Genomic DNA, 23,613 nt, shown 5'->3' on the forward strand with positions numbered 1-23,613 from the left:
TTTTTGGGTTGTGGGGGTGAAACCCACGCAAACACGGGGAGAATGTGCAATCTCCACACGGACAGTGACCCAGAGCAGGGATCGAACCTGGGACCTCAGCACCGTGAGGCCGCAGTGCTAACCCACTGCACCACCGTGCTGCCCGAAAAGACTATCTCTTGATCATTTGGTGAATTCAGAATTACAAATGTTCTCCGTATTGAATGTAAACCTAATGTGCTTCTGTTAAAAGGTGTTTCTTCTGTCTTCTGGATGTTGTTTGGGAAGTTATTAAGGATTACTTAATGTTATATTCTTTAGGGGTTGTATTTGAATTAATGGTTGCTAAGATGTTCACTGTATGTTTTAAAAAGGTTAACTTGAGTTCATGGGATAAACATTGGTTTGCTTTAAAAAATACTTTTTCATTTCTGCTGTACCACACCTGTAGAGTGGACCGTGTTCTCCCCATACTACAATCTAGTAAAAGTTATGGGTCAGGTGAACTCCATGATACACTTTGGGGTTCTCTAAACCCTGGCCCATAACACTAAGTAGCAATTATCTTTCTGATCAAAAAATTAAAATCTGCAAAACAAAATCCACAGACCCTATCCTTGTACTCTCGCTGTTCTGGCTCTTAGTTTTTTTTCCCCTGATCATTTTAATCTTTCCTTCAATCTGAATGTAAGAGTTAACCAAGAGTCATGCTGGTTTTGCATTTTTATATCAAATTAAGGGCGGGGCTCTCTGACATTTTATTAACTAATAAAAGTGCTCAACATTATGAGGGTTTCAATAAATAGTTGCTTGGCAGTACAGAACTTGAGTATTGCTGAAAAAGAGGCATGCTGTTGAAATTTCTCATCTTGCCCTAATCAGGACAGATGTAATGACTAATTGTAGTGGGAATAAATTTTTTCCTTTACAATTGGTATTTTGTGTCTGTCCTGAAGAGTGTAAGATTAAAAGCTTTGACAGCATGCCTCTTTTTCAGGTTTCGATTGGACAAATAGTGAAAAATAACTTCCTCTGGAAAGTGTGTCAGTAATTAGACGTTAAACTTCAAATAGTTGACAAAACAGCTAGAGAGGGAAATGAGGCGACGTTTTCCAAGACAGGATTGTAAGATTTGGAACACACCTGAAAGGGTGGTAAAATCAGATTCCATTGGAACTTTCAAGAGGCAATTAAATTTATAACTGAAGGGAAATAATTGACTGGTTTTCTGAGAAAAAAAGCTGGGGTGTGGAACTAAATTGGACAGTCCTTTCAAAGAGCCAGCACAGGAATTGGGTCGAATGGCCTCATGCAATTATTTGTGATTTTATGATGGGATTGGTTTATTGTCACGTGTACTGAGGTACAGTCAAAAGTATTGTTCTGTGTGCAGCTCAAACAGATCATTCCGTACTTGAAAAGAGAATACATAATAGGGCAAACATAAAATACACAATGTAAATACATAGACACATGCAATGATTTCAAGCTACATATGAAACAGACAGTCAAATGCACATTCCAACTATTAATTTTAATTCCCGTATTCTACCAATTACGCCTTATTGAAGAAAATTTGGAAATATTCAAAGTCCACAGTTCAGTTTGGAATGCCTGATGCAGCAGGTTTAAAGGACTCTTCTCGAGTTATCCAATTTTAGTGATTCAGCTGATCATAACATGTCTGTTACTAACCAAATTTAAATGTTATTTAATCATATCGTATCACTACTTTTGAGGTAAAATACCATTGTCACTTTCTGGTTTAGATAACTCAGTATTTCAGGACAACGTAACAGATAATTAGAGCAAGGAACTGTCATGATATGCAAACATGCAGCTGATGAACACATAGAATAAGACATGACCAATGAGCAGTCAGGACACTGAGGGGTGGTATCTCACTATAAAAGGGATGAGGCACTCACACCCCGCCTCTTCCCAGAGACCAACATCTACAGAGTGTGACAGGGTGTATCCTCAGCATCACACCACAGCACGTGGCTGAGAGCAAGGCTGGTTCAGTTAGACTGAGACATTTAGATTAGCAGAGTCGAACTCATTGAAAACTGTACTAATAGTTCAATAAAACACATTGAACTCACTTCAAAGTCTGGGGCATCTTTTACACAAAACTGCATCAAGTGGCAGCTTGTGAAATTCCAAATTACATAACACAACAGAAACTACCATTGCTAATAATTGGTGCAAAAGGCCAATATTATCACACAAAATGCACTCACAGAACCAGTTTGGGAATTTCTAGGTTTGAATATGATGCTAATGTGGATTTTCTTCTCTTTAATTTCAGTTTATCATTCGGTTAGTTCAACAATAACTTGCACTTACAAATTATTTATATATTTAATTCCATCAGGCACAGTGAGTTACATCTGAACAGTACCCATGCTATTAGCCCCCAATACTATGGCCCCTACAGAAAAAATAAAAATTCTCTACGCCATCTAATTTTCCCGGAAGAACATACCAGGATGGGCTGGGCCCTGAGTTGTCATGCCACAGTCGAATGCTCTGGAGATCCCCAAGTGGGAATAGAGTTGTGAGGAGATAGCCATCAACACCTCCTCTCTCAAAGATAGGTTTCTCAAGGTCAGTAAGGAAGTGTGGGTCACTCTCTCCCTCTGAGCCATACAGTGTAATAGTCACCTAGATAATGAAAGATATCAAAGTGTGAAGAACAGAGGGAAACATAAACTTGTAGAAATTTCATGACATCAGAGAGCTCATTAGTTTAAAATATAAATTATTTCACTTCACCAATTTCAAGCAAAACGAAATGCTGTTCGAGTGAGATAGAATCTTACACACATTTTCCCTTACTTTTCTATAGGACAAACTCCACAAGCTTTTCTATTGTGTGCTTCCTTTGGTTAAACAAATAAATTAAATTAACAAGCTGAGAGATAAATTAAGATGCGACTTCTTCAAAGGATACTGTGAGCGGAAATCAAAGTAAACGGAATCTCAAAAGGAAACATGTGCGTGTCTTTGTGCACTTGTTTAGTCTAAACCAATTGCATCACATGCCAAGATTTTGTGGTGACTGTTTAGCTTTGATGTATATTTTGTCTCAGTAATAGCCCAGTCACATTAGAGAAACACTGCGGGCGTGATTTAACAGTAAAAACAGAGTTCAGTTTTGGGTGTGAATAGCGCGGTGTTTCTCGGCGCGCTATCAAACAGGACTGTTCTTTTTGGGGCCTCGACGAGAAACGCCCAACTGAGGCTGCACTTTCCTTCAGTTCCTGCACTGACAATCTCAATGGCCTCTGGTCCCCCTCCCACTAACGCCCCAACTTACTTGTTAGGGGATCCTCGAGCCCACCGCTCACCCCACCTCATAAGGGCAGAGCACCCCCAGGCAAAATCCCTGGCATGAACAACCTGGCAGCTGGGCACATTGGCACTGCCAGCCTGGCACTCTGGCAATGTCCCTGCCAGCTGGCATGCCACCCAGGCACCCAGACAGTGCCAGGATGGCATGGCCAAGGTGTCTGCGGGACACTGTCTGGAAGCCCGGGTGGCACTGCCAGGTCACCCGAGTGGCACTGCGAGGATACCCGGGTGGTATTGCAAGTGCCAGGGTACCACCCTGTCCAGAGCCTGATGCCCCAAGATGACGTTACACCTGGTCAACGTTTGTGCACACAAGTGCTAAACGGTGCCATGGCGAGGTCTCCCAGGTGCAGGTATTAGTTCTCAGGCCTAAGGAGAATCCAGTGCAGATATATTTATGTGAGCCTAATAGCTCATTTAAATATGCAAACCTGGATCACAATGTCTTGAGCGATCTCATTAAGCATCGCAAATCCCGTAAAAGGCCACTTGCAAGATTTACCGGCCTTGCCGCATTATCGAATTGGGCACGGCGAGGCCATTTAATCAGGCACTAGAGTTTACTATTTTATTTATCTGTTCTCAAAAAGTGGGAGAAGGCTTGTGCATAAAACTGTGCCATCTCCTCGAACTGTCCCTGTAGCTGCAAAGCAGGGCAAGGGTGACACTGTGAATGACTGCCAAGGTTAATGCTCCCCTCAAATTCTACAATAGCAGTTCCTTCCTGGCTGGAGCCACTGTCATTACCAAAGTTTCTCGGTTCACCGTCCATCGCTATTTCCAGCCATGCACACCAGGGGAATAGGCATGCGGCTTTGCCATGGCTACCCATGTTCCAGGACACACGCCCACACATACCGCAAAGCAATAGACACTAGGAGTGGAGGAGGCCCTCCAGTACTCGATGGAATGTCGTTCAATTCATGGGTCTGCTGCCTGCTCCACCAGCTTGCAATCATGAGGGCACAGTCCTCATCACCAGGCAAAAGAGTGGTTGATGATCCCTTTACACACGCTGGTGACGTGTCCCTCCTTCATGTTCAGTTGTGTGGGTTTAAGAGAGGGTGTTAGCTGGACGAATGAAGTTGAAAAGGCAGTATTGTCTTTAACTCATTGTTATGCTCTGATTGACATGATCTGCCTAGCTGTACATTTCCAACACAGGCACCTAATTCTTGTGCTTCTCTGACCTTCCCAAGATGGTGACTGGTGTATGCCCCACCATTGGTTTACATGCACGTTTTGGAAGTAAATTGTATCCATAGCACCCTGGAGTTAAGTTTTATAGCCATTTTCTTCAAGAACTTGGTGGTTGCTTATTCAAGATAGCTTGAATCAGTATTTCCTTTAGAATCTTGAGGGACTTCTAAGCTTTGAATACACTTCTCCTTTTGCATGTTTGCAAAGTGAGGGTGTGAATCAAATGCAAGGTACAGGACCTCATCTAACTCCCAAAGCACAAATAGAAAGAAATGTTAAATTTGCTTCACAAAGCCATTTTGCACTACTTAGGCTTTCCATTAACTAAAGCATGATTTAAATTTAGTCCAATATGAGAATTTTGGATCATCTGAGTGCATTATAACTTTGCTATTGAATACTTTTTTTTAGTGCATTCCATGTTTACAACAATAAAAATCCACAGGGCAATTGGAGCTCAGCACATCCAACCTTGCAGCATCCTACCGCAGCAAGCAGAGTGCAAACCACAACTTGCAGTTCAACAGGCCCAGGCCAGGTTTAAGCAAGGTTGTCAAATCAATAATGACAAAGTACAAAGCAACCCATGGGCTTTCATTTCGACATTCCAAATTAAAATCTGTAGTGGAAAATTACAAAGAACTTGTAAAGGTTGCTAACCTTAGAGGTGGTGGCTGCTCCTCTGCGATGTCCTGTAAAAACTGTCACCAGGTAGCGGTACTGGGCGAATGGGTCATTATCAGCAAGTAGTGTTATCTTCACCTTTTGTTTTCAAGTTGAAAAGAAAGGGAATTAGACAAAAAGGACAAAAGGTGCTGCTAATACGGTTCACTTTGAAAGTATTAGTAAAGTCAAATCCAGATTGAACGTCATGTCAATTTGACAACAATAGTGTATATTAGCTCAGGTTTGTCCAACATCCTTACGTGGCCGGAGGAGGGAGGGAGGGGGGGGGGGGGGGGTGGAGGGGCACCTTTCCATTTTTTTCTCACTTAAGAGGTTGATGAGCAGATTTCTGTAGGATGTATGAATTTCTAAATAAGGTTGAATACGAAGAAAAGAAACAACTTGCTCAGCAAAATTAAAGCAATTTCAGCAATAAAATGAAAGCTGTAAAAAAAACAGTAAGTAGTAAAAATGTCCATGAGTGTAAGAGGGTGGGGTGTGTGTGTGTGTGTGTGACTGGCCCACTCCCAATCTCAGGATGATTACTCATTCATCCACACCCACTGTGAGAGTATATGTTTTGTTATGGGCCAGGCTTTAGAGAACCCAAAGTGTATCATGGAGTTCACCTGACCCACAACGTTTAATAGATTGTGGAATGGGAAGCACACGGCCCACTCTACAGGTGTGGTACAGCAGAAATGGAAAAGTATTTTTTAAAGCAAAACAATGTTTATTCTATGAACTCAAGTTAACCTTTTTAAAACATACAGTGAACATCTTAGCAACCATTAATTCAAATACAAACCCTCAAAGAATACAACACTAAGTAATCCTTTAAGCTTTCCTTTTAACATCCAAGACTTAAAACACCTTTTACCAGAAGCACATCAGGTTAAAGTCACTACTGTTATTAGTTTTAAATCACCAGGATCCATTGACATTCTTTGAATTACAGAGAGAGGGGCTGGTTTAGCTCACAAGGCTAAATCGCTGGCTTTTAAAGCAGACCAAGCAGGCCAGCAGCACGGTTCGATTCCCGTACCAGCCTCCCCGGACAGGCGCCGGAATGTGGCGACTAGGGGCTTTTCACAGTAACTTCATTGAAGCCTACTCGTGACAATAAGCGATTTTCATTTTTCATTTTCATAATACACCTTCTGGCTGTGACTGCAGCTATCCAGCTCTGAAAACGAAACTAAAACACACCCTGCAGCAAACAGCCTAAAACAAAAGTAAAAAGCTGACAGACAGCCCAGCTCCACCCACTCTCTGACATCACTGCAGTAATAAACACCCATTTTGTAAAGGTACTCTCACTACAGATACTTATATACACACCCATTTTTAAACACCCATTTCTTAAAGGTACTCTCACTTGACAGTTAGTGTGTGCCAATGAGAGAACTCTGACTGAAAGCAAGCCAGCTATACAGACCTATACTTACTCTTCCCTCTCATACACAAACATTCTCTCCATTTCTTGTGAATACACACACTCTCTCTCTCTCCCTCTCTCATGCACACACTCTCTTTCTCTCTCCCTCTCTGCCTCTGTTCTGCACATGCATTCTCTCTCCCTCTCTGCCTCTCTCGTCCTTCTACACTCTTTCTCTCCCTTTCTGCCTCTCTCATGCACACACAATCTCTCGCTCCCTCTCTCGTGCACCCACACTCTCTCGCTCCCTCACTGCCCTTCGTGCATGTGCACTGTCTCTCTCTCTCCTTCTCTCATGCTCACACACTTTCTCTTTGCCTCTCTCGTGCACACACACTCTCTCTCCGTCTCTCTCGTGCGCACACACTCTCTCTCTGCCACTCTCGTGCACACACACTCTCTCTCTGCCTCTCTCGTGCACACACATGCTCTCTCTGCCTCTCGTGCATACACACTCTCTCTGGCTCTCTCATGCGCACACACTCTCTCTCTGCCTCTCTCGTGCACACACTCTCTCTCTCTGCCTCTCTCATGCGCACACACTCTCTCTCTCTCTGCCTCTCTCGTCCACACACTCTCTCTCGAGCTGACTAGCTTTGTCATTGATAGAAGCATAGGACAGTGAAAGGCTAGAGGGTGAACGTAAGAGTTATAAGTACACAAACCACATGTAAATCGTTTAAAACAAATGACACAAGAGCTCCAGGTTGTTGCTAATCACAAATGTCCAGTAGGGACAGTTGTACTTTTAAGCAAATCTATCTTGTTTCAAGAGATTTTTCTGATACCTCACTGGACAATTAACCAATCGCGAAAGACAACCGTATTCCAGAAAAACAACAAATCACATTTCAGAATCAAACATGCCCGACAAAATACAAATAATTACAACTACCAATTACACCTCATGCTGTCACCATGACAGTTGCACCTGGCTCTCATACACCCTCAATGCACACTCCGAAACAGGCATGCACCATCCTTAACTCTCTCCTGGCCCAGTTTCACTGTGAACTTACTAAACTTCGATAGCCTGTCCAACTGCACTGGAATTTGGGGAGGCAAGGGGTCTTGGATCCCCATGTTTTTTCTAGAAAGCCCGCTGTATCTTGTGCCACACAGGCACTTAACAGGCCAGCTGTGGGCCTCCTCCTGGGATCAAGTCCCACCACGAGATGCAAGCTAATCAGAGACTGACAGCTCTTCTGTACTGTGGAGGCAGTGACTGCTACCAGTGCTACACAACCCATGGCTTTGGATCGAGGACAGACACGGGGCACAGATGAGCGAGGCCAAGGGGAGTCACAGGGTGGGGGTTGATTGGAGGCAGGTGAGAGGTTCAGCAGTAAGGACAGGAGTGGCTTTGATTCCAGGTCCTGAGTCTCTTTGAATGAGGGAACTCTCCCATAACTGGGAGATTGGATTTGTTTATTGTCACGTGTACCGAGGTACAGTGAAAAGTATTTTTCCTTCCAGCAGCTCAACAGATCATTAAGTACATGAAAAGAAAGGAAATAAGAGAAAATACATAATATGGCAACACAAGTCACACAATGTAACTACATAATACCGGCATCGGGTGAAGCATACAGGGGTGTAGTGTTAATGAGGTCAGTCTATCAGAGAGTCATTTAGGAGTCTGGTAACAGTGGGGAAGAAGTTGTTTTTGAGTCTGTTCGTGCTTGTTCTCAGACTTTTGTATCTCCTGTGAGATGGAGTAAGCCGGGTGGGAGGGGTCTTGATCATGCTGCCCGTTTCCCCCAGGCAGCGGGAGGTGTGGATGGAGTCAAAGGATGGGGATCAGGTTCGTGTGATGGACTGGGCGGTGTTCACGACTGTCTGTAGTTTCTTGTGGTCTTGGGCCGAGCAGTTGCCATACCAGGCTGCGATGCAGCCCGATAGGATGCTTTCTATGGTAAGCGCTGTGCAGGGCTCGTCTGGGATACTATCTACGGTGGGATTAGGCCCTTAAGTTGTCATTAATGGCAGCAAGGTGGGAAAGTCATTGGGCGGAATTCTCCAAACCCCCCGCCGGTACGGAGAATCGGCGCCGCGCCGCGCAAACCGCGCCACGCCGCCGGGACGCAATTCTCCACAGAGCGGAGAATCGGCGCCTTTGGCACCGGCAAGGTTGGTGCAACACCGGTTGGGGTATGCACCAACTCTCCGACCCGGGCCGATGCACCAATTCTACGGCCTGGATGGGCCAAGCGGCCGTCACAGAAAATCCGAGACCCGCCGACGCCGTTCTAACATCCTCTAAACCGGCAGGACCTCGGCTTTGAAGGGTCTGGCGGCGGCCTGTGAGGGAAAGGAGGGTCCGACCCCCGGGGGGGGGGGGGGGGGGGGGGGGGCCCTCCGCAGTGGCCTGGCCAGCGATCGGAGCCCACTGATCGGCGGGCCGGCCTCTCTAGCCGGGGGCCTCCTTTCCTCCGCGCCAGCTCCTGTAGCCCTGCACCATTTGGCGTCGGGGCCGGCGCGGGGAAGAAGGCCACTGCACATGCGCTAATTGGCGCCGGGCCAACTGCACATGCATGAACCCCGTGGTGCCGGGGATCAGAACAGGAGCGTCATAGGCCACTTCAGCGCTGATGTAGCCTCCTATGTTCCGGAGAATGGGGTCCTGGAATGGGTGCCGACGCCGGAGTAAAACACTCCCGTGTTTACGCCGGCGTCGAGACTTAGCCGGCCGATGGGAGAATCCCACCAATTAACTTGTCTCATCACCCTGAACATAGTCGGGGTGGTGGCATGATGTTGGGAGGGCCACCCATTACCATCCTGCCTGATTAAATTTCCTCTCACCAGCAAACTGGGGGAGGGCACAAGGGTCTACCACTGGCTGGTATTTAATAGAGGCAACGGGGATCTCACCTGTTACCTGGTAGGAGCTCCACATTACCTCTTTGAGGGAAGACCTGCCAAATTAAGTGCCATTGAGGCTCTCAACAGAGCTTCCCTGGGATCAAGGACTCTGGGGCAGAGATCCCAACCATCAAGAAGTATCGACCAATCAGAAGCTGAATCGGCAGCGCCACCAGGGAGGTGGTGTCTGCTGCTGGTACTACACCGCCCTGAGGCCTAGAACTGTGGATGATCCACCTTCAAGTGAGCGAACCACCCCGCCCCCCCCCTCCCCCTGGGGGCCAGCAAGCAACCCTGCATGGGTTTGCTCATCCTGGTCCCCACCTGCTGCTAGGTTAATACCAGCAATGGTCGGATGATGCACTTAATTGGGCATTAATTTCCCCCTCAAAGGCCTCGATTGGTAGCAGGGCGAGAAGGCCGTCCATGGGCCTTCCCGTTATGGACGTAATCAAGATGGAGGCAGATGACAGCGTGGCCCCTGCTCTCGTAAATGCGCCCCCACCTTCTGTTTAAACAGAGAAACACACAATGAGATGAATTGAATGAGAGACAGAGATGAAAAAGAGAGAGGGAGAGAGATTCGAAATGAAAGGAAGTGGATGAACAACTCACCTTGGCCATGTCTTGCCTATCTTTTCTTCTTGCCCAAACAACAGTAAGAATATAGAGCCCGAAAATGCAGGCGACAGTCGTAACAACCACTGGATTGTCCACAAATGTGGCAAAGAGTTCTGCTGTCTTGCTGACATCTACTACATTGGGCATGACAAAGAAGGAGCTGCTGAAGAAGGTGAGATGGTTGCACAGACACTGAGTACTGCTGCTGCTTGTTAAAGGGCCCACCTGAAATTTAAAACAGAGAAATGTAGAAGCCTGTACTCGCAAACATGCATCCTCCAACTGAGTTTCGGGTAGAAAGCCTCTTTAAAACTATCATGGAAGGAAGTGAGTGTGAGGAATTAGAGCAATGGATCAATTCGTAAAAAAAAACTCCAACAGGCGATTGTTCAAATTTGATTTCTAATCATTTTGTTGCTGATCTATATTAATTTAACCCAGTACTTGCTGATTTCTTAAAACCTGTTTATGGCTAATCTGAAAGTCTAATTATTATATATTAATAATCATCCAGATGCAAGAGAAAATAACATCCAGATAATTATTTGCTGTGACGAGGGATTGTAGCTGATAGAGATATCAAAAACACTGATTGAATTTTTTATGGAGAGGTAGTGTGGTAGGGGTATAGGTTTTTGTTAGGCAAAAGTCTTAAAAGTTACTGAACCAAATCAGAAAAATGGCATTAAAATATAGATTAACCATAACTTAATTAATTGGTGGAAAAGAGCAATTGAGAACTGGCAATAAATGTTGGCCTAGCCAGCGATGTCCACACCCATTGAGTGAATGAATAAAAAATAAACTGCAAATGCCAAATGATGCCTTGCCAGTACAAGCATTGTGTTCTTTTAACTCCATCGATAGTAGCCTGTAGTGAGACGCAGACCTAACAATCCTTGCACTTTACTCTCCTAACCTTTATACATTTCTGTTCCATGTTGTAAATTGAACAATTAAATTCATATCACAGTAACTATAATTTACAGTAAGATCGTTACATAATTACTGACAAAAGGAAATTGGTGCCATAAGCTTGTTAAGCAGCGCCATCTATGGGGTGGTTCTCTGGCCGCATTGTGCCCAGCTCAAATCTCGCTGTCGGGAAAGGCTCGAAACAGTATCTTCGCTGGGCGCCAGATAGTGCGTAATGCTCCCAGTGCGCAGAGATGCATTCAGTCGTGAAGGGAAAGGCCAATAAATAATCCACCAAGCAGCTAACTCTGGAGCAATGTAATGTATTGCTGTGTGAAATTGAATGGAAGATCTGCATTTCAAAGGCTGTCAAGGGATTTCAAACCATTTGAAGTGCATTGGGTTTCTGAGGAAACCTCTGACACGTGTACAGCGGCTGCTTTAAACACTTATATCTGAGGCTGCAGTTGTTAGGAAAGGATAATTGAAAATGCAATGATTTTTCAACCTACTGGCTGGACTGCTGTTGCACTTTCAGGCAGGAGTCTCTGATGGGGGGCAGGGGTGCCTGATGGAGGTCTCTGATGGGGGGGTCTCTGTTGGGGGATCTGTGGAGGGGGTGTCTGATGGGGGTTTGATTTTTGGAGTCTGATGGGGGTCTTTTAGGGGGTCTGATAGGGCAGTCTCTGATGGGCATCTCTGATGGAGGGTCTCTGATTGGGAGTCTCTGGGGATCTGATGAGGGGGTCTCATGGGGGGGGGGGGGGGGGTTTGGCCAGACTCATGCAAGCGCACTATGTGGGGGGGGGGAACCCCATTATTCCAGTGGCGGTGAAGGGGGGGGGGGGGTGGATTTCCCTACTTGTCAACAGACTGGGGGGGTGGCAGGATTTACATTGGAGGGGTCAGGGATGCAGGCTGCTCGGGCAGCACGCTCAAAATGGCCACCAAATACTGGGATTCTGTCAGAATCCCATGAACTCTCCTCCATGCTAGATTTGCATGGCAAAAGGAGAGGGAATTGCTCCTGGGCACCGCTCTTAGTGCCAATGGAAACCAGGAGCAATTAGTCTCCAGAATGGAGAATCCAGCCGCAGGTCTTCACCACCGGAGACCAGACCCGTTGACCATGCCAGGGGGCTCTGAGGACATTGTAACCCTCGGTTGGTCTGGGTCATGGCCAGGCAAAGCCAGCCTGGCACTGTCAGAGTGCAAGCGGGAGTGCCAGGTTGGAACTGCCAAAGGGTGGGCCTTAAAGGGGTGTGGCTGGAAAGGGGCAAGGTCCAAAATGGGCAGGGCCTTAAAGGGGGCAGGGCATCAAGAGGAGACATCAAGAGGGGGAATGAAGTAGGGGCATTTGGCAACCCCATTGCAGGGTGTTCCTCACCTGGGAAGGCGGTGTTGTCGCTGGTACCAGCGAATTGTGGGGGGCCTGAACAGAAACCCATTGTGCGGGTCCCAATGCCACCGATTGTTTGGGGAGTTTGGCGGGGGAGGGGAGAGGGAGTTAATGCCAATGAGGATGGTGGTGGGGAGGGGCCCTGAAACTTCACTGCCGGGATGGTGGTGGTCGGCCTTTACTGTCACTTTGAGATTGGGGAATCCTTTAAAAATTGTGCATCATTCTCTGTGAAGCTGGGCTTGATGGCATGTTAAGGCCCCTCTCGGTACCTGTGCAAAATTCAACTCCCTTCAAAAAAATTTGAATTGTGTGGATTGCGATCTGGAACGCGCCGACTCGCATAACGGAATTCACATCGCGTTTCCCGCCAGAGACCACACTTAGAAATATTTGGAGAAAATTGCACCCGTACATTTACCCATGCAAGGCCTCAACTTTGCAAAGAAGCATTCCTTATTCCATGGGTGAATTAAGTCAAACATAACCATGTGATTGACTTGCATGACTCTTTGGAATAAAGGGCTGGGTTCTTTGGCTGCGCTCGCCGCAAGATCGCCACGGGCGTGGACCATGTATAAAGGTCATTGACCTCGGGCGGCAATCTCTGGTCGCCCAAAGTATCTGATTTGGCTAAAAACGTAGCTCATACTTGATTCGCCTTTGGTGTTTTTAACAGTAATTGATTTGAAATGGTGGCATTTATAATGACGTTAAAGCTGTGGTGTCTCAACAGATCCTGAGTGAGCTGTATTATGGAATGAATGATATTTAATAACCTATACAGGCGCTCTCTTACAGAATGTAATTTAGGCTACATGTCACTGGGACTACTGCACTACGAAGTAAGGGCACTCACACGGCATCCAGATGAACTCCAGTTGCTGTTAACTTCATCCCAGTATACACACTGGGACATAAAGGAAGTGAAGGCCACAGAAATGTTGGTCGGTAATGAAGAGTTTAGATCTGGGGCAGGTTTCACGGATAAATAATATGTTCCAACCCCATACATCAGCTCAGTGGGAGAAATAAGCCAGGTGTATTTTGCAGCTTGTTGGAAAAGATGGAGAAAATTATGATCACATTAAGAAACAGCAATTTGAGTCATTTGAAACAGGGTCACATCTGAATAAAATTCCTGTTGAATAAAGATATTTGAGTTTGAACAGAGTTCAGTGTTGCACAATGTACAGCTCCTGGTATTTGCAAATTAATGCAGCAAAGGAGTAAATTTAAGTGTTAAAATGAGCCTATGAATGTGTTAATCGTAACTTCCCAACAGAAACACGATGGAATAACTAGGCATCTTGATACTTCAGTGTCAAACCCAACCCAGTTTGAAATGAACTTGTTTAGTTTTAATTCGGTGAACTATAAGACATGCAAATAGTCTTTGGCATGCTGCTGGTGAGGTCTGTTAATCTACAACATATGGAAACTCTGCAAATACTGACCATACAAAACACAGTTGAAAGCACAGCCCTGTAATAAAGGCTGAGAACCAAGACCAGTGCGTCAAGGAGACCGAATAAGTTCAATTTCTATATATTAAATCTTTTTATCCAAGTTAAGTTACAGCTATCAATGTTGTCCATTTTGGCTAGATTTAACCAACACTTGAAATGCTGTTTTGCTTTGATCTAACAAATACTAGAAATCACTTGAATGATTAAAGAATTTTTCAACCTACTATTCTTTCGTTGCTCTGCTTTCTGACTCTGATAGATTAGAAATATCACATTTATTAGTCTTTCAATTTTGTTGCACTTTCTAATGTTGTATTCTGGACACTAGTCCAGTAATGTGGGGGGGGGGGGGGGGGAGCGGTGCCAAACCAGCAGCCCCACCCCCCCTCCGCCATACTTAAATAGATAATCGAGGGTCAATTAGTCTCATTACCAAGCCAGTTGACTCTGATGATATGTTGCTCATGCCATAAATGGTTGGCATGGGCAGTCGGGACGGAGTGGGGAGCCCGATTTTCTTCAAAGAGCAGGAAGGAAGGGGAGTTTCTATCTTCGGGGTTTGCCTCTTGTGGTTTGGGGCCCCACTGTCTTATGAGCATCTTATAAGCACCTGGCACATAAAGGGTTAATGTGGCACTGAGTACATTACTGTCGACACAAGACAGCACATGACCCATCCCCAAGATCAGTCCACTATTGGGTTCAAGAAGCCCACCCCTCCCGTAAAACTTTGTCTGTGGGCGCAAACAAAATTTAACCGAGTTAAAAATACATAGGCCGGGATTCTCCAATCCCGCGGCCAAGTTCTGATGCCGGCGTGATAAGTAATGCGAACCACTCCAGCGTCAACGGTCCTCGATTGTCAGGTATTCACCCCTTCCTAGGGGGCTAGGTCAGCGCTGGAGTGGTCTCCGCTGCTCCAGCCGACGCAGTACGGGTTCCTGTCTCCACGTCGGGTCCCGGGCAATATGGTGGAGCCCTACAGGGGACCGGCGCGGAAGAACATAAGACCCCACGGAACCAGCCCGCCCACCGATTGGTAGGCCCCGATCGCGGGCCAGGCCACCGTGGAGGCCCCCCACCGCTCCACCAGGACGGCCTCCGCAGACAGAACTTCCAGGTCCCGCCGGGTGGGACCATACGTAACCCACACTGGCGGGACTCAGCCGAACTTGGCGGGCACTTGGCCCGTCGAGGCCCAGAGAATCGCCAGGGAGGGGCGCTTTCAATGGCTCCCGACCGGCGCGGCGGAGATCCCGCGGGTGCCCAAGAATCGGCGAGCTGGCATCCGGGCTGGAGGATCCCGGCCATAGAGGTGAAACTTATTCAGTCATTCAAAGCATGAGCAGCTGGTAATTATAATGAAGTGACAGCATTGCAGCCATTTCTGGGCACCATGCTGCAGTGAGGTTGTCAGAGTCCTGGTGTGGATGGAGACGAGATTTACTAAAATTATACAAGGGATTAGAGACTTCAGTTATATGAGGAGATTAGAACAACTGGGATTATTCTCCTTAAAGCAGAGAAGGTTATGGCAAATGTTCAAAATCAGGATACATGATACAATAAATAAAGATAATCTGTTTTCAGTGGCAGATGAATGGAGCTCCACACCATCAGACACAGATTTAAAGGAATTGCAAACAATAGGTGACACGAGGAAATGTTTACTCAGTGTGTTGTGATCTGCGATACATTCCCTGTCAGGGTGGTGAAAACAAATTAGTTTTCAAATTGGGAATTTGACCATTCTTGAGGAACATGATAGCCAAGCTTTGGAAAAAGCCAGAGAAGAGGGATAACCATAGAATTCCTCAGTGCAGAAGAAGGCCATTCGGCCCATCGAGTCTGCACAGGGCTTCTGAAAGAGCGCTCAAACTAGGCCCACTACCCCGCTCTATCCCCATAACCCCACCTAACCTGCACATCCCTGGACACTTAGGGGCAACTTAGCATGGCCAATCCACCTAACCCGCACATCTTTGGACTGTGGGAGGAAACCGGAGCACCCGGAGGAGAAAGTGAAAACCTCACACAGACAGTCACCTCAGACTGTAATTGAACCTAGGTCCCATATGCTGTGTGGCAGTAGTGCTAACCACCGTGTCACCCTAATATAAATCACATTGGCCATTTGCCGGAATGGAGGATCCCGCTGCTGGCGGGATACACCTCCCTAGGAAACAGGGCTGCTTGGTCAGAAATTCCCCCCCGGCGTGTTTGGCCAAAAGCCCTAACAGTAAAAAGAAGAGAATCCAAGGCCGGGACTTTCTGGTCCTGGCACTGGCAGAGTAGTCGGCTCCCCAATTATCCAGTCCTGCTCGCGACAGTGCCCATCCGGTATTGGGACTGGAAAATCCCACCCCATTACGGGCAGCACGGTAGCTTAGTGGTTAGCACAGTGGCTTCACAGCTCCAGGGTGCCAGGTTTGATTCCCGGCTTGGGTCACTGTCTATGCGGAGTCTGCACGTTCTCCCCGTGTCTGCGCGGGTTTCCTCCAGTTGCTCCGGTTTCCTCCCACAGTCCAAAGATGTGTGGGTTAGGTGGATTGGACATGATAAATTGTCCTTAGTGTTCAAAAAATATTTAGTGGGGGTTACAGGGATAGAGTAGAAAGGTGGACATCAGTAGGGTGCTCTTTGTAAAGGGCTTCAGTAGAGCTCTTTGTAAGGGCCGGTGCAGACTCGATGGGCCGAATGGACTCCTTCTGCACTGTAAATTTTATGATTCTATGATTCTTCTCAGGAAAGCGAATACATTAAAAAAAATTCAAGATAATGGAGAAGGGTTTAGGGAAATGGGACTTTAAAGCTCGCCAGTCAGAGAATTGGCATGGGTGGGAATAGATTGAATTGTCTCCTCCTACGCTTTAGAACTCTGTGTTTAGAACTGTGTTTTAATATCAATGTCAATGTGGCACTCCACGCACATACCGACAAAAATAGAAACGGAAAATACTGGAAAAACTCAGCCAGTCTGTTGCTGTCTGTGGGGTGAGAAATGGCATTAACCTTTCAAGTGCAACATGACACTTCTCCAGAAAAGCAGGGCCATTAAGTGCAGAAGGAAAGGGGTCTTTTTGCTTGCTTTCTTGTAGCCTGTCCTCCTTGAAGAGATTTCTCATTGCTACCTTTTCATTTGCTCTTACCTCCAGTGTACTTAATATTAGGTAATTGTGTGGTAACTAGAAAGCTGGTCTCATTGGGTTCAGATTCATAGTTGAAGTAGAGGAGCAGGGGAATGCTTTGCTCGGGTTCCAGATGAATCAGCAGAGTTCCACTGTCAGAAGTTACATTCACTTGAATGATGGTCAGATTGTCCACCAGCTTAAATTCAGTCCGATTCTCATTCATCACATTAGATCTAGGAAGTATTATCTGTGATAGAAACAAACTAGTTTACAATTCAAAAGTTATGGAAATGTGGTTCCACGATTCAGCAGTAAACCTTATTCTCAACTTATTTTCGAGTTTTCTGGTAGAGTTCGATACAGTGCTGTCAAATTCTTCTTTTCTATTTGTCTTCATGTGTTTCTTCAGAGACAGACATGCTCCGCCATTACCTGTTGTAAAAATCACTCAATAATGACATTTAGAAAATAAATGAAATATATTTTTTAACAATGGTTTAAAAAAATACTTCAGTGAACCAATCCATAAGACCATAAGACATAGGAGCAGAATTAGGCCATTGGGTCTGCTCCGCCATTCGTTCATGGCTCATGATTCTCTTCCCCATTCTCCTGCCTTCTTCCTGATCCCCTTATTAATCCAGAACCTATCAATCTCTGTCTTAAAGACTCTCAGTGACATGGCCACAGCCTTCTGCGGCAATGAGTTGCACAGATTCACCACCCTCTGGCTGAAGAAATTCCTCCTCATATCAGTTTTAAAGGATTGTCCCTTCAGTCAGAGGCTGTGCCCTCGGGTTCTAATCTCTCCTACTAATGGAAACACCTTCTCCACATCAACTCTGTCTGGGCCTCTCAGTATTCTGTAAGTTTCAATGAGATCCTCCTCCCATCCTTCTAAACTCCAGTATTACCAGAATTCCCCTTATGAAATTTCAGGTAATTAAAGCTAGCTTAGAATTGGGCTGAGTGACACACGGTACTAAGCTACATTTTACATATTTTTTTACTATTATAACTTTTGCTGAGATTCTTTTCAGTATTTGTTCCCAGGATGGGAACATCATTAACAAGACCAGTATTTATTGCCCTCTCCTAATTGCCCCTTTGAACCGCTGCAGTCCATTTGATGTAGGTACTCCCACAGTGTTATTAGGAAGGGAGTTCCAGGAATAAGACCCAGTGACAGTGAAGCAATATAGCTCCATTGGACTCGTTCATCTATGTGGTAGAGGCTGCAGATTTGGAAGGTGCTGTCAAAGGAGCCTGAGTGAGTTGCTGCAGCGCATCTTGTAGATGGTGAACATTGGCTGCCACTGTGCATTGGTGATGGAGGAGGTGAATGTTAAAGGTGGTGGATGGGGTGCCAATGAAGCCGGCTGCTTTTACTTGGATGGTGTGAAGCCCCTCATCCAGGCAAGTGGAGAATATTCCATCATATTCCTGACTTGTACCTTGTCGAGCATGGATTGGCTTTGCGGAGTGAGGAGGCGAGTTATTCACTGCAGAATTCCAAGATTCTGACCTGCTTCTGACCTGATGGTAATTGATTAAATACTTTTTTTCAATGACAGTTAAAGGGAAATGTTTAGAGTTGTCTCATACTGGAGATGGTAATTGCCTTGGATCTAGATGGTGTGAATGTTACTTGTCACATATCAGCTCATGTCTGAATGTTGTGTAGTCCTTGTTGCATGTTGCATGAATATTGTGTAGTCCTTGTTGCTAGTTCTGAGAACAAGTCTTCGGTACCACAGGCCAATATGTTCCGGCATCCCCACGGCAGGTCATACCTTGGTGGAGGTGGCCAGCCATTGGTGGTCGCTGGGATCTACTGGTCCTGCCAAAGTCTATGAAGTTTGGCACGGCTTACCCATCCTGCTGCTGGGAATCCTGTCATGTTGGGAATGACTTCGGCACAACTAGAAGATCTCGCTGGCAGGGAGAGATGGAAAATCACATCCACCGCTTTTGTTTACAATTTTCAGAAATACTATTGGTTAGAAAAGCCTCAACCGTGCATTAGCCTGGAAATTCGTATTGGCGATGGTATTTAGAACATAGAACATAGAACATAGAACAGTACAGCACAGAACAGGCCCTTCGGCCCTCAATGTTGTGCCGAGCCATGATCACCCTACTCAAACTCACGTATCCACCCTATATCTGTAACCCAACAACCCCCCCCTTAACCTTACTTTTGTTTAGGACACTACGGGCAATTTAGCATGGCCAATCCACCTAACCCGCACATCTTTGGACGGTGGGAGGAAACCGGAGCACCCGGAGGAAACCCACGCACACAGGGGGAGGACGTGCAGACTCCACACAGACAGTGACCCAGCCGGGAATCGAACCTGGGACCCTGGAGCTGTGAAGCATTTATGCTAACCACCATGCTACCCTGCTGCCCAACTATTTAAACGGGAAGTGGGCAGATTGGAAGTGAGCTAGAGGTTTGAATTATTTTCCCTCACTGCCCCTCCCCAGTGCAGTCGGCCTCAGTGTTAAAATCCCCCCTGAAGTGTCAAGGTTCTTTCCGCTGACGATGGAAACAAGGGGACACAGTTCACAGATTTACCTCAATATCTTCTGTCAGATTCCGGACGGAATGAATGGTACCATTTACTGATGTCAGTGTCAGACCACTCACAGCTCCTGATACCTCGTCCTTCCCCGTCCACATGAAAGGGTTCACTGAAAAGCTGACCACCTGAAAAAAGATCAAACTTTGCTGCTTGCTGAATTTCAATTATGATCAAAGACACGGGTGCGTCATTTTCAACGGAAAACAAAAGAATTGCAAAATGCTATCCTTAAAACAATACAAATCATAGAATTCCTACAGTGCAGAAGGAGGCCATTCAACCCATCGAGTCTGCACCAATCCTCTGAAAGAGCACCCTAAATCCCCCGCCCTGTCCCTGTAACCCCACCTAACCTTTGGACACCAAGGGGCAATTTAGCATGGCCAATCCACCTAACCTGCACATCTTTGGACTGCTGTAGGAAACCAGAGCATCCAGAGGAAACCCACGCAGACACGGGGAGAATGCGCAAACTCCACACAATTACCCAAAATCAAAATTGAACCCTGGTTCGTGGTGCTGTGAAACAGGAGTGCTAATCACTGTGCCACCGTGCTGTCCATCCTGAGATTCATGTAGTAAAAATGGAGGGGATGACCTCCCAGTTCAGGCAGTCACATAAAACCAGTGATTGTGAATCAGTGTTTTACCCTCTGTCCAACATTTCTTTCCATTGACTTTGAGTTGGTTCAACTAACATTAATGAACTAAATAAAGCAAAGTTGGCATGGTGATTTAGTGGTTAGCACTGCTGCCTCACGGCGCTGAGGACCCAGGTTCGATCCCTGCCCCGGGTCACTATCCGTGTGGAGTTTGAACATTCTCCTCGTGTCTGCGTGGGTCTCACCCCCACAACCCAAAGATGTGCAGGGTCGGTGGATTGGCCACGCTAAATTGCCCCTTCATTGGAGAAAAATGAACTAAATAAAGCAGAAGTAATCACTGTTAGCACAGTTGCTTCACAGCGCTAGGGTCCCAGGTTTGATTCCCAGCTTGGGAATCTGTCTGCACGTTCTCCCTGTGTCTGGGTGGCTTTCCTCCGGGTGTTCCGTTTTCCTCCCACAAGTCCCAAAAGACGTGCTTGTGAGGTGCATTGCACATTCTGAATTCTCCCTCTGTGTTCTTGAACAGGCGCCGGAATGTGGCGACTCGGGGATTTTCACAGTAACTTCATTGATATGTTAATATAAGCCTACTTGTGACACTAATAAAGATTATTATTAAGATCATGAGTGCATTTTAATGCATTTATTGGAATGATGAAACCTGAGTTTCTTCAGTAAAAGCTCTGGGAAATGTCAAACCGATTCTAATTACAGCTGTAAATTGATCGCAAACCTGCTCAAATCCATTATTTAGTGGGGATGACGCACTTTGTTTAAAGTATTTTCATAGGTTCCAGTTCCTGCCCTAAATGGGAAGGAATTAAAGCCTGACAATTCCCAGGCCCCATGTGACTTTAGCATGGTGAAGTAAAATTTCCACCGACTCATGCTCGAGACTGAAGACTGAATAAAGTCCAGAGACCCAAGTGAGCTGAAGAATTTTTTTATCTTTGAAAACTCCTCTTGCCCTCTGGAGCCACTCCAGCTAGCGAATATAATTGCTTTCTTCAGACTTGTTAATTTATCCCAGTGAAACTACAGGAATTTTACCGGCCTGAGTCCCACTGCAGTCCCTGAAAGGTGCACCGAGAGGATTTTCCCAAGGAAGGCGGGAGGTATCATTGAGGTGGTTACCATAGCGAGGAACAGGTGGAAGATACACTTACACTCCCTCAACTGAAACTTGAAGGTCTGTTCCAAACAGATAATAATCCTGGCAGAATCGATATCCAATCCATATCCCTAAATGAGACATCCATCTTCTCAACTCCTGAGAATGCTTGGTTCAAGTTTCTCACAAACTCAGGGGTTTTTCATGCTGATAAGGCAGCAGATACTTCTTACTAAAACCTAAAACAACCAGTCAGCTGGATTCTCCTTTTCGCAATGCCGATAGTGAGAATCACATAAAATTGAAAGAAATCCATTTTGCGTCTGCTGCAATTCTGACGCCATGCTCCAGTCTCTCACAGGTGGCGAAATCGAAGTTTCCATCACACCTGCATATATTTAGACTGTGGGAGGAAACCGGAGCACCTGGAGGAAACACACAGACACGGGGAGAAAGTGCAAACTCCACACCGGACAGTCATCCAAGGCCAGAACTTAACCTGGATCCCTGGCACTGTGAGTCTGCAGTGCTAACCATTGTGCCATCATGGTGCCACCCCAAATCAGGTGCAATTCAGCTCTGGTGGGAGAACATAATCTGCCAAATGGAGAATCCTGACCACTATCTATCTTGTAAGATTCAGACTGAAGGAGAGCTAAATATGAATGAATAGGCAAATTGTGGTTGCACACACCACACTGCAAATTAAATAGCAGATGTGATAGATCCTGGGGATTTTAGAGCAACCACCCAACAAGCTCCCAGGGCTTCTCTGTTGCTGCAAATCACACGAGGTCCAAACTGAAACTAACAGTTGCATTGAATGTGTCTAAGTCCCAACTACCTGGAGTTTGCTAACAGCCGCACCTTATGGTATGGAGACTCTTCAGAACACTCAGATAAATGAAAACCAGATGACATTCTTTAGCTTCACCCATCTCCATCACAATGTAGCATTTCAGGTTTCATAGGCTGCATTTAAACTAATTGAACTCCCAAAACAAACCATCTCTCTGGACTGCACTTTGCAAGCTGTGCAGACAACATGGGCAGAATTCTTCCAAAAATGACTAAGGGCGGGTTTCTCTTTTCCGGAGTAAAGTGCCCCTGCCAGCGGAGAATCGCAACATTGTTCATGCTGCTACTAGGAGTGCCAGAGAGGCTCAAATCCATCAATGCAAATGGGCCAGCATGCTACCCACGAGCATCCCGCCCGTGTCCTGAGTCCCCAAGCATGTGATTAGCTGGAGTCGGGAATCACATTGAGAGGTTGACAGACTCAAAAGTACCAGGAACATCCCAGTCCACCAGAATGAATGCATGCTGCCTCGGTATCGTGCACAGACATACATGATGTGCAGCTGGTGATCGCACAGCAACTATGCGTTCAGGGAGTCAAACCACTTCCTGTTAATGAAGGGCACCCCCTGTTGAACCAGTGCTCCGATGGTGGCGAATGTACCATCAATAACCCCCAGCATGCCAGCGATGGCAGGAAAACCAGCAGCGCAGTTTCCTGATGGGCCTGGTCTAAGTTAAAGTTACTTTAACTAAGTTAAAGCACAAGGCTTTTATCATATCACAGATGCACCTGTGAACAGAGGTTTGTGAAATTCTTCACATGTCCCCACTCGAGCCCTGGAATGCACCAGAGGCATAGTAGTTGAGGGCAGCTGCAACGTGAACACCATCGGGAGTGATTGCCCTCCTCCAAGCCTTCATGGCGCCAGTTCTGCCACCATCTCGCAAGTTGGCACACGGTCTCCTTGGAGTTGATGATGGCACACGTTGTCCGGCAGCTCCTCGAGGACAAGCGCCAATGGAGAAGTGTGGCCTGTTGTGGCGCCGACTTCATACCTCCTCCTTGGCATGGTGGACAGCTGGCATGTGAGCTTCTCCAGGTGGCCCCTGCTATTCTGGGGCAAGCTCCGGTCTTGCAAGGTCTTCCCTGGGTTAGCCCTGACACTCTCGCCACTGTGCATCTGCAATGGCAGCAGTGGTCATGTAGATAGCTCGCATGGCAGGCTGAGTTCCAAATTCCATTTCTGTGCTGGATATGGGGGCGGGGGGGGAGGGGGGGGCAGAGACTGTCAGCAAGGCGATGCTTCCCTTGACCATCCAACCCCCCTCAAATTAAATGATCGCCCTGGGTTTGACTGCTCAGCCACCCTCACCATTCCACCCACCTTCAGCTTTGTCCCCATCGGTGATTTGCATCCAACCTTTGCAACCGTGCCCCATTAGTTTCATACGGTATGGGTGTATGGAT

At 46.4% G+C, this 23,613-nt stretch overlaps 1 protein-coding gene across 1 annotated transcript in view; it reads right to left on the bottom strand.

The window, feature by feature from the left end:
• Positions 1–23,613, bottom strand: part of LOC119971162 (polycystic kidney disease protein 1-like 2) — a 164,942-nt gene that overhangs the window by 56,747 nt on the left and 84,582 nt on the right. The window contains exons 22-27 of the mRNA XM_038806358.1: positions 19,622–19,753; positions 17,059–17,287; positions 13,300–13,493; positions 10,121–10,351; positions 5,197–5,298; positions 2,468–2,646 (exon numbers count right to left, since the gene is read on the bottom strand). Coding sequence (XP_038662286.1) covers positions 2,468–2,646; positions 5,197–5,298; positions 10,121–10,351; positions 13,300–13,493; positions 17,059–17,287; positions 19,622–19,753 — 1,067 coding nt within the window. The remainder of the gene's footprint in view (positions 1–2,467; positions 2,647–5,196; positions 5,299–10,120; positions 10,352–13,299; positions 13,494–17,058; positions 17,288–19,621; positions 19,754–23,613) is intronic.

This window comes from Scyliorhinus canicula, chromosome 9, assembly GCF_902713615.1.
Source record: "Scyliorhinus canicula chromosome 9, sScyCan1.1, whole genome shotgun sequence".
NCBI lineage: Eukaryota > Metazoa > Chordata > Chondrichthyes > Carcharhiniformes > Scyliorhinidae > Scyliorhinus > Scyliorhinus canicula.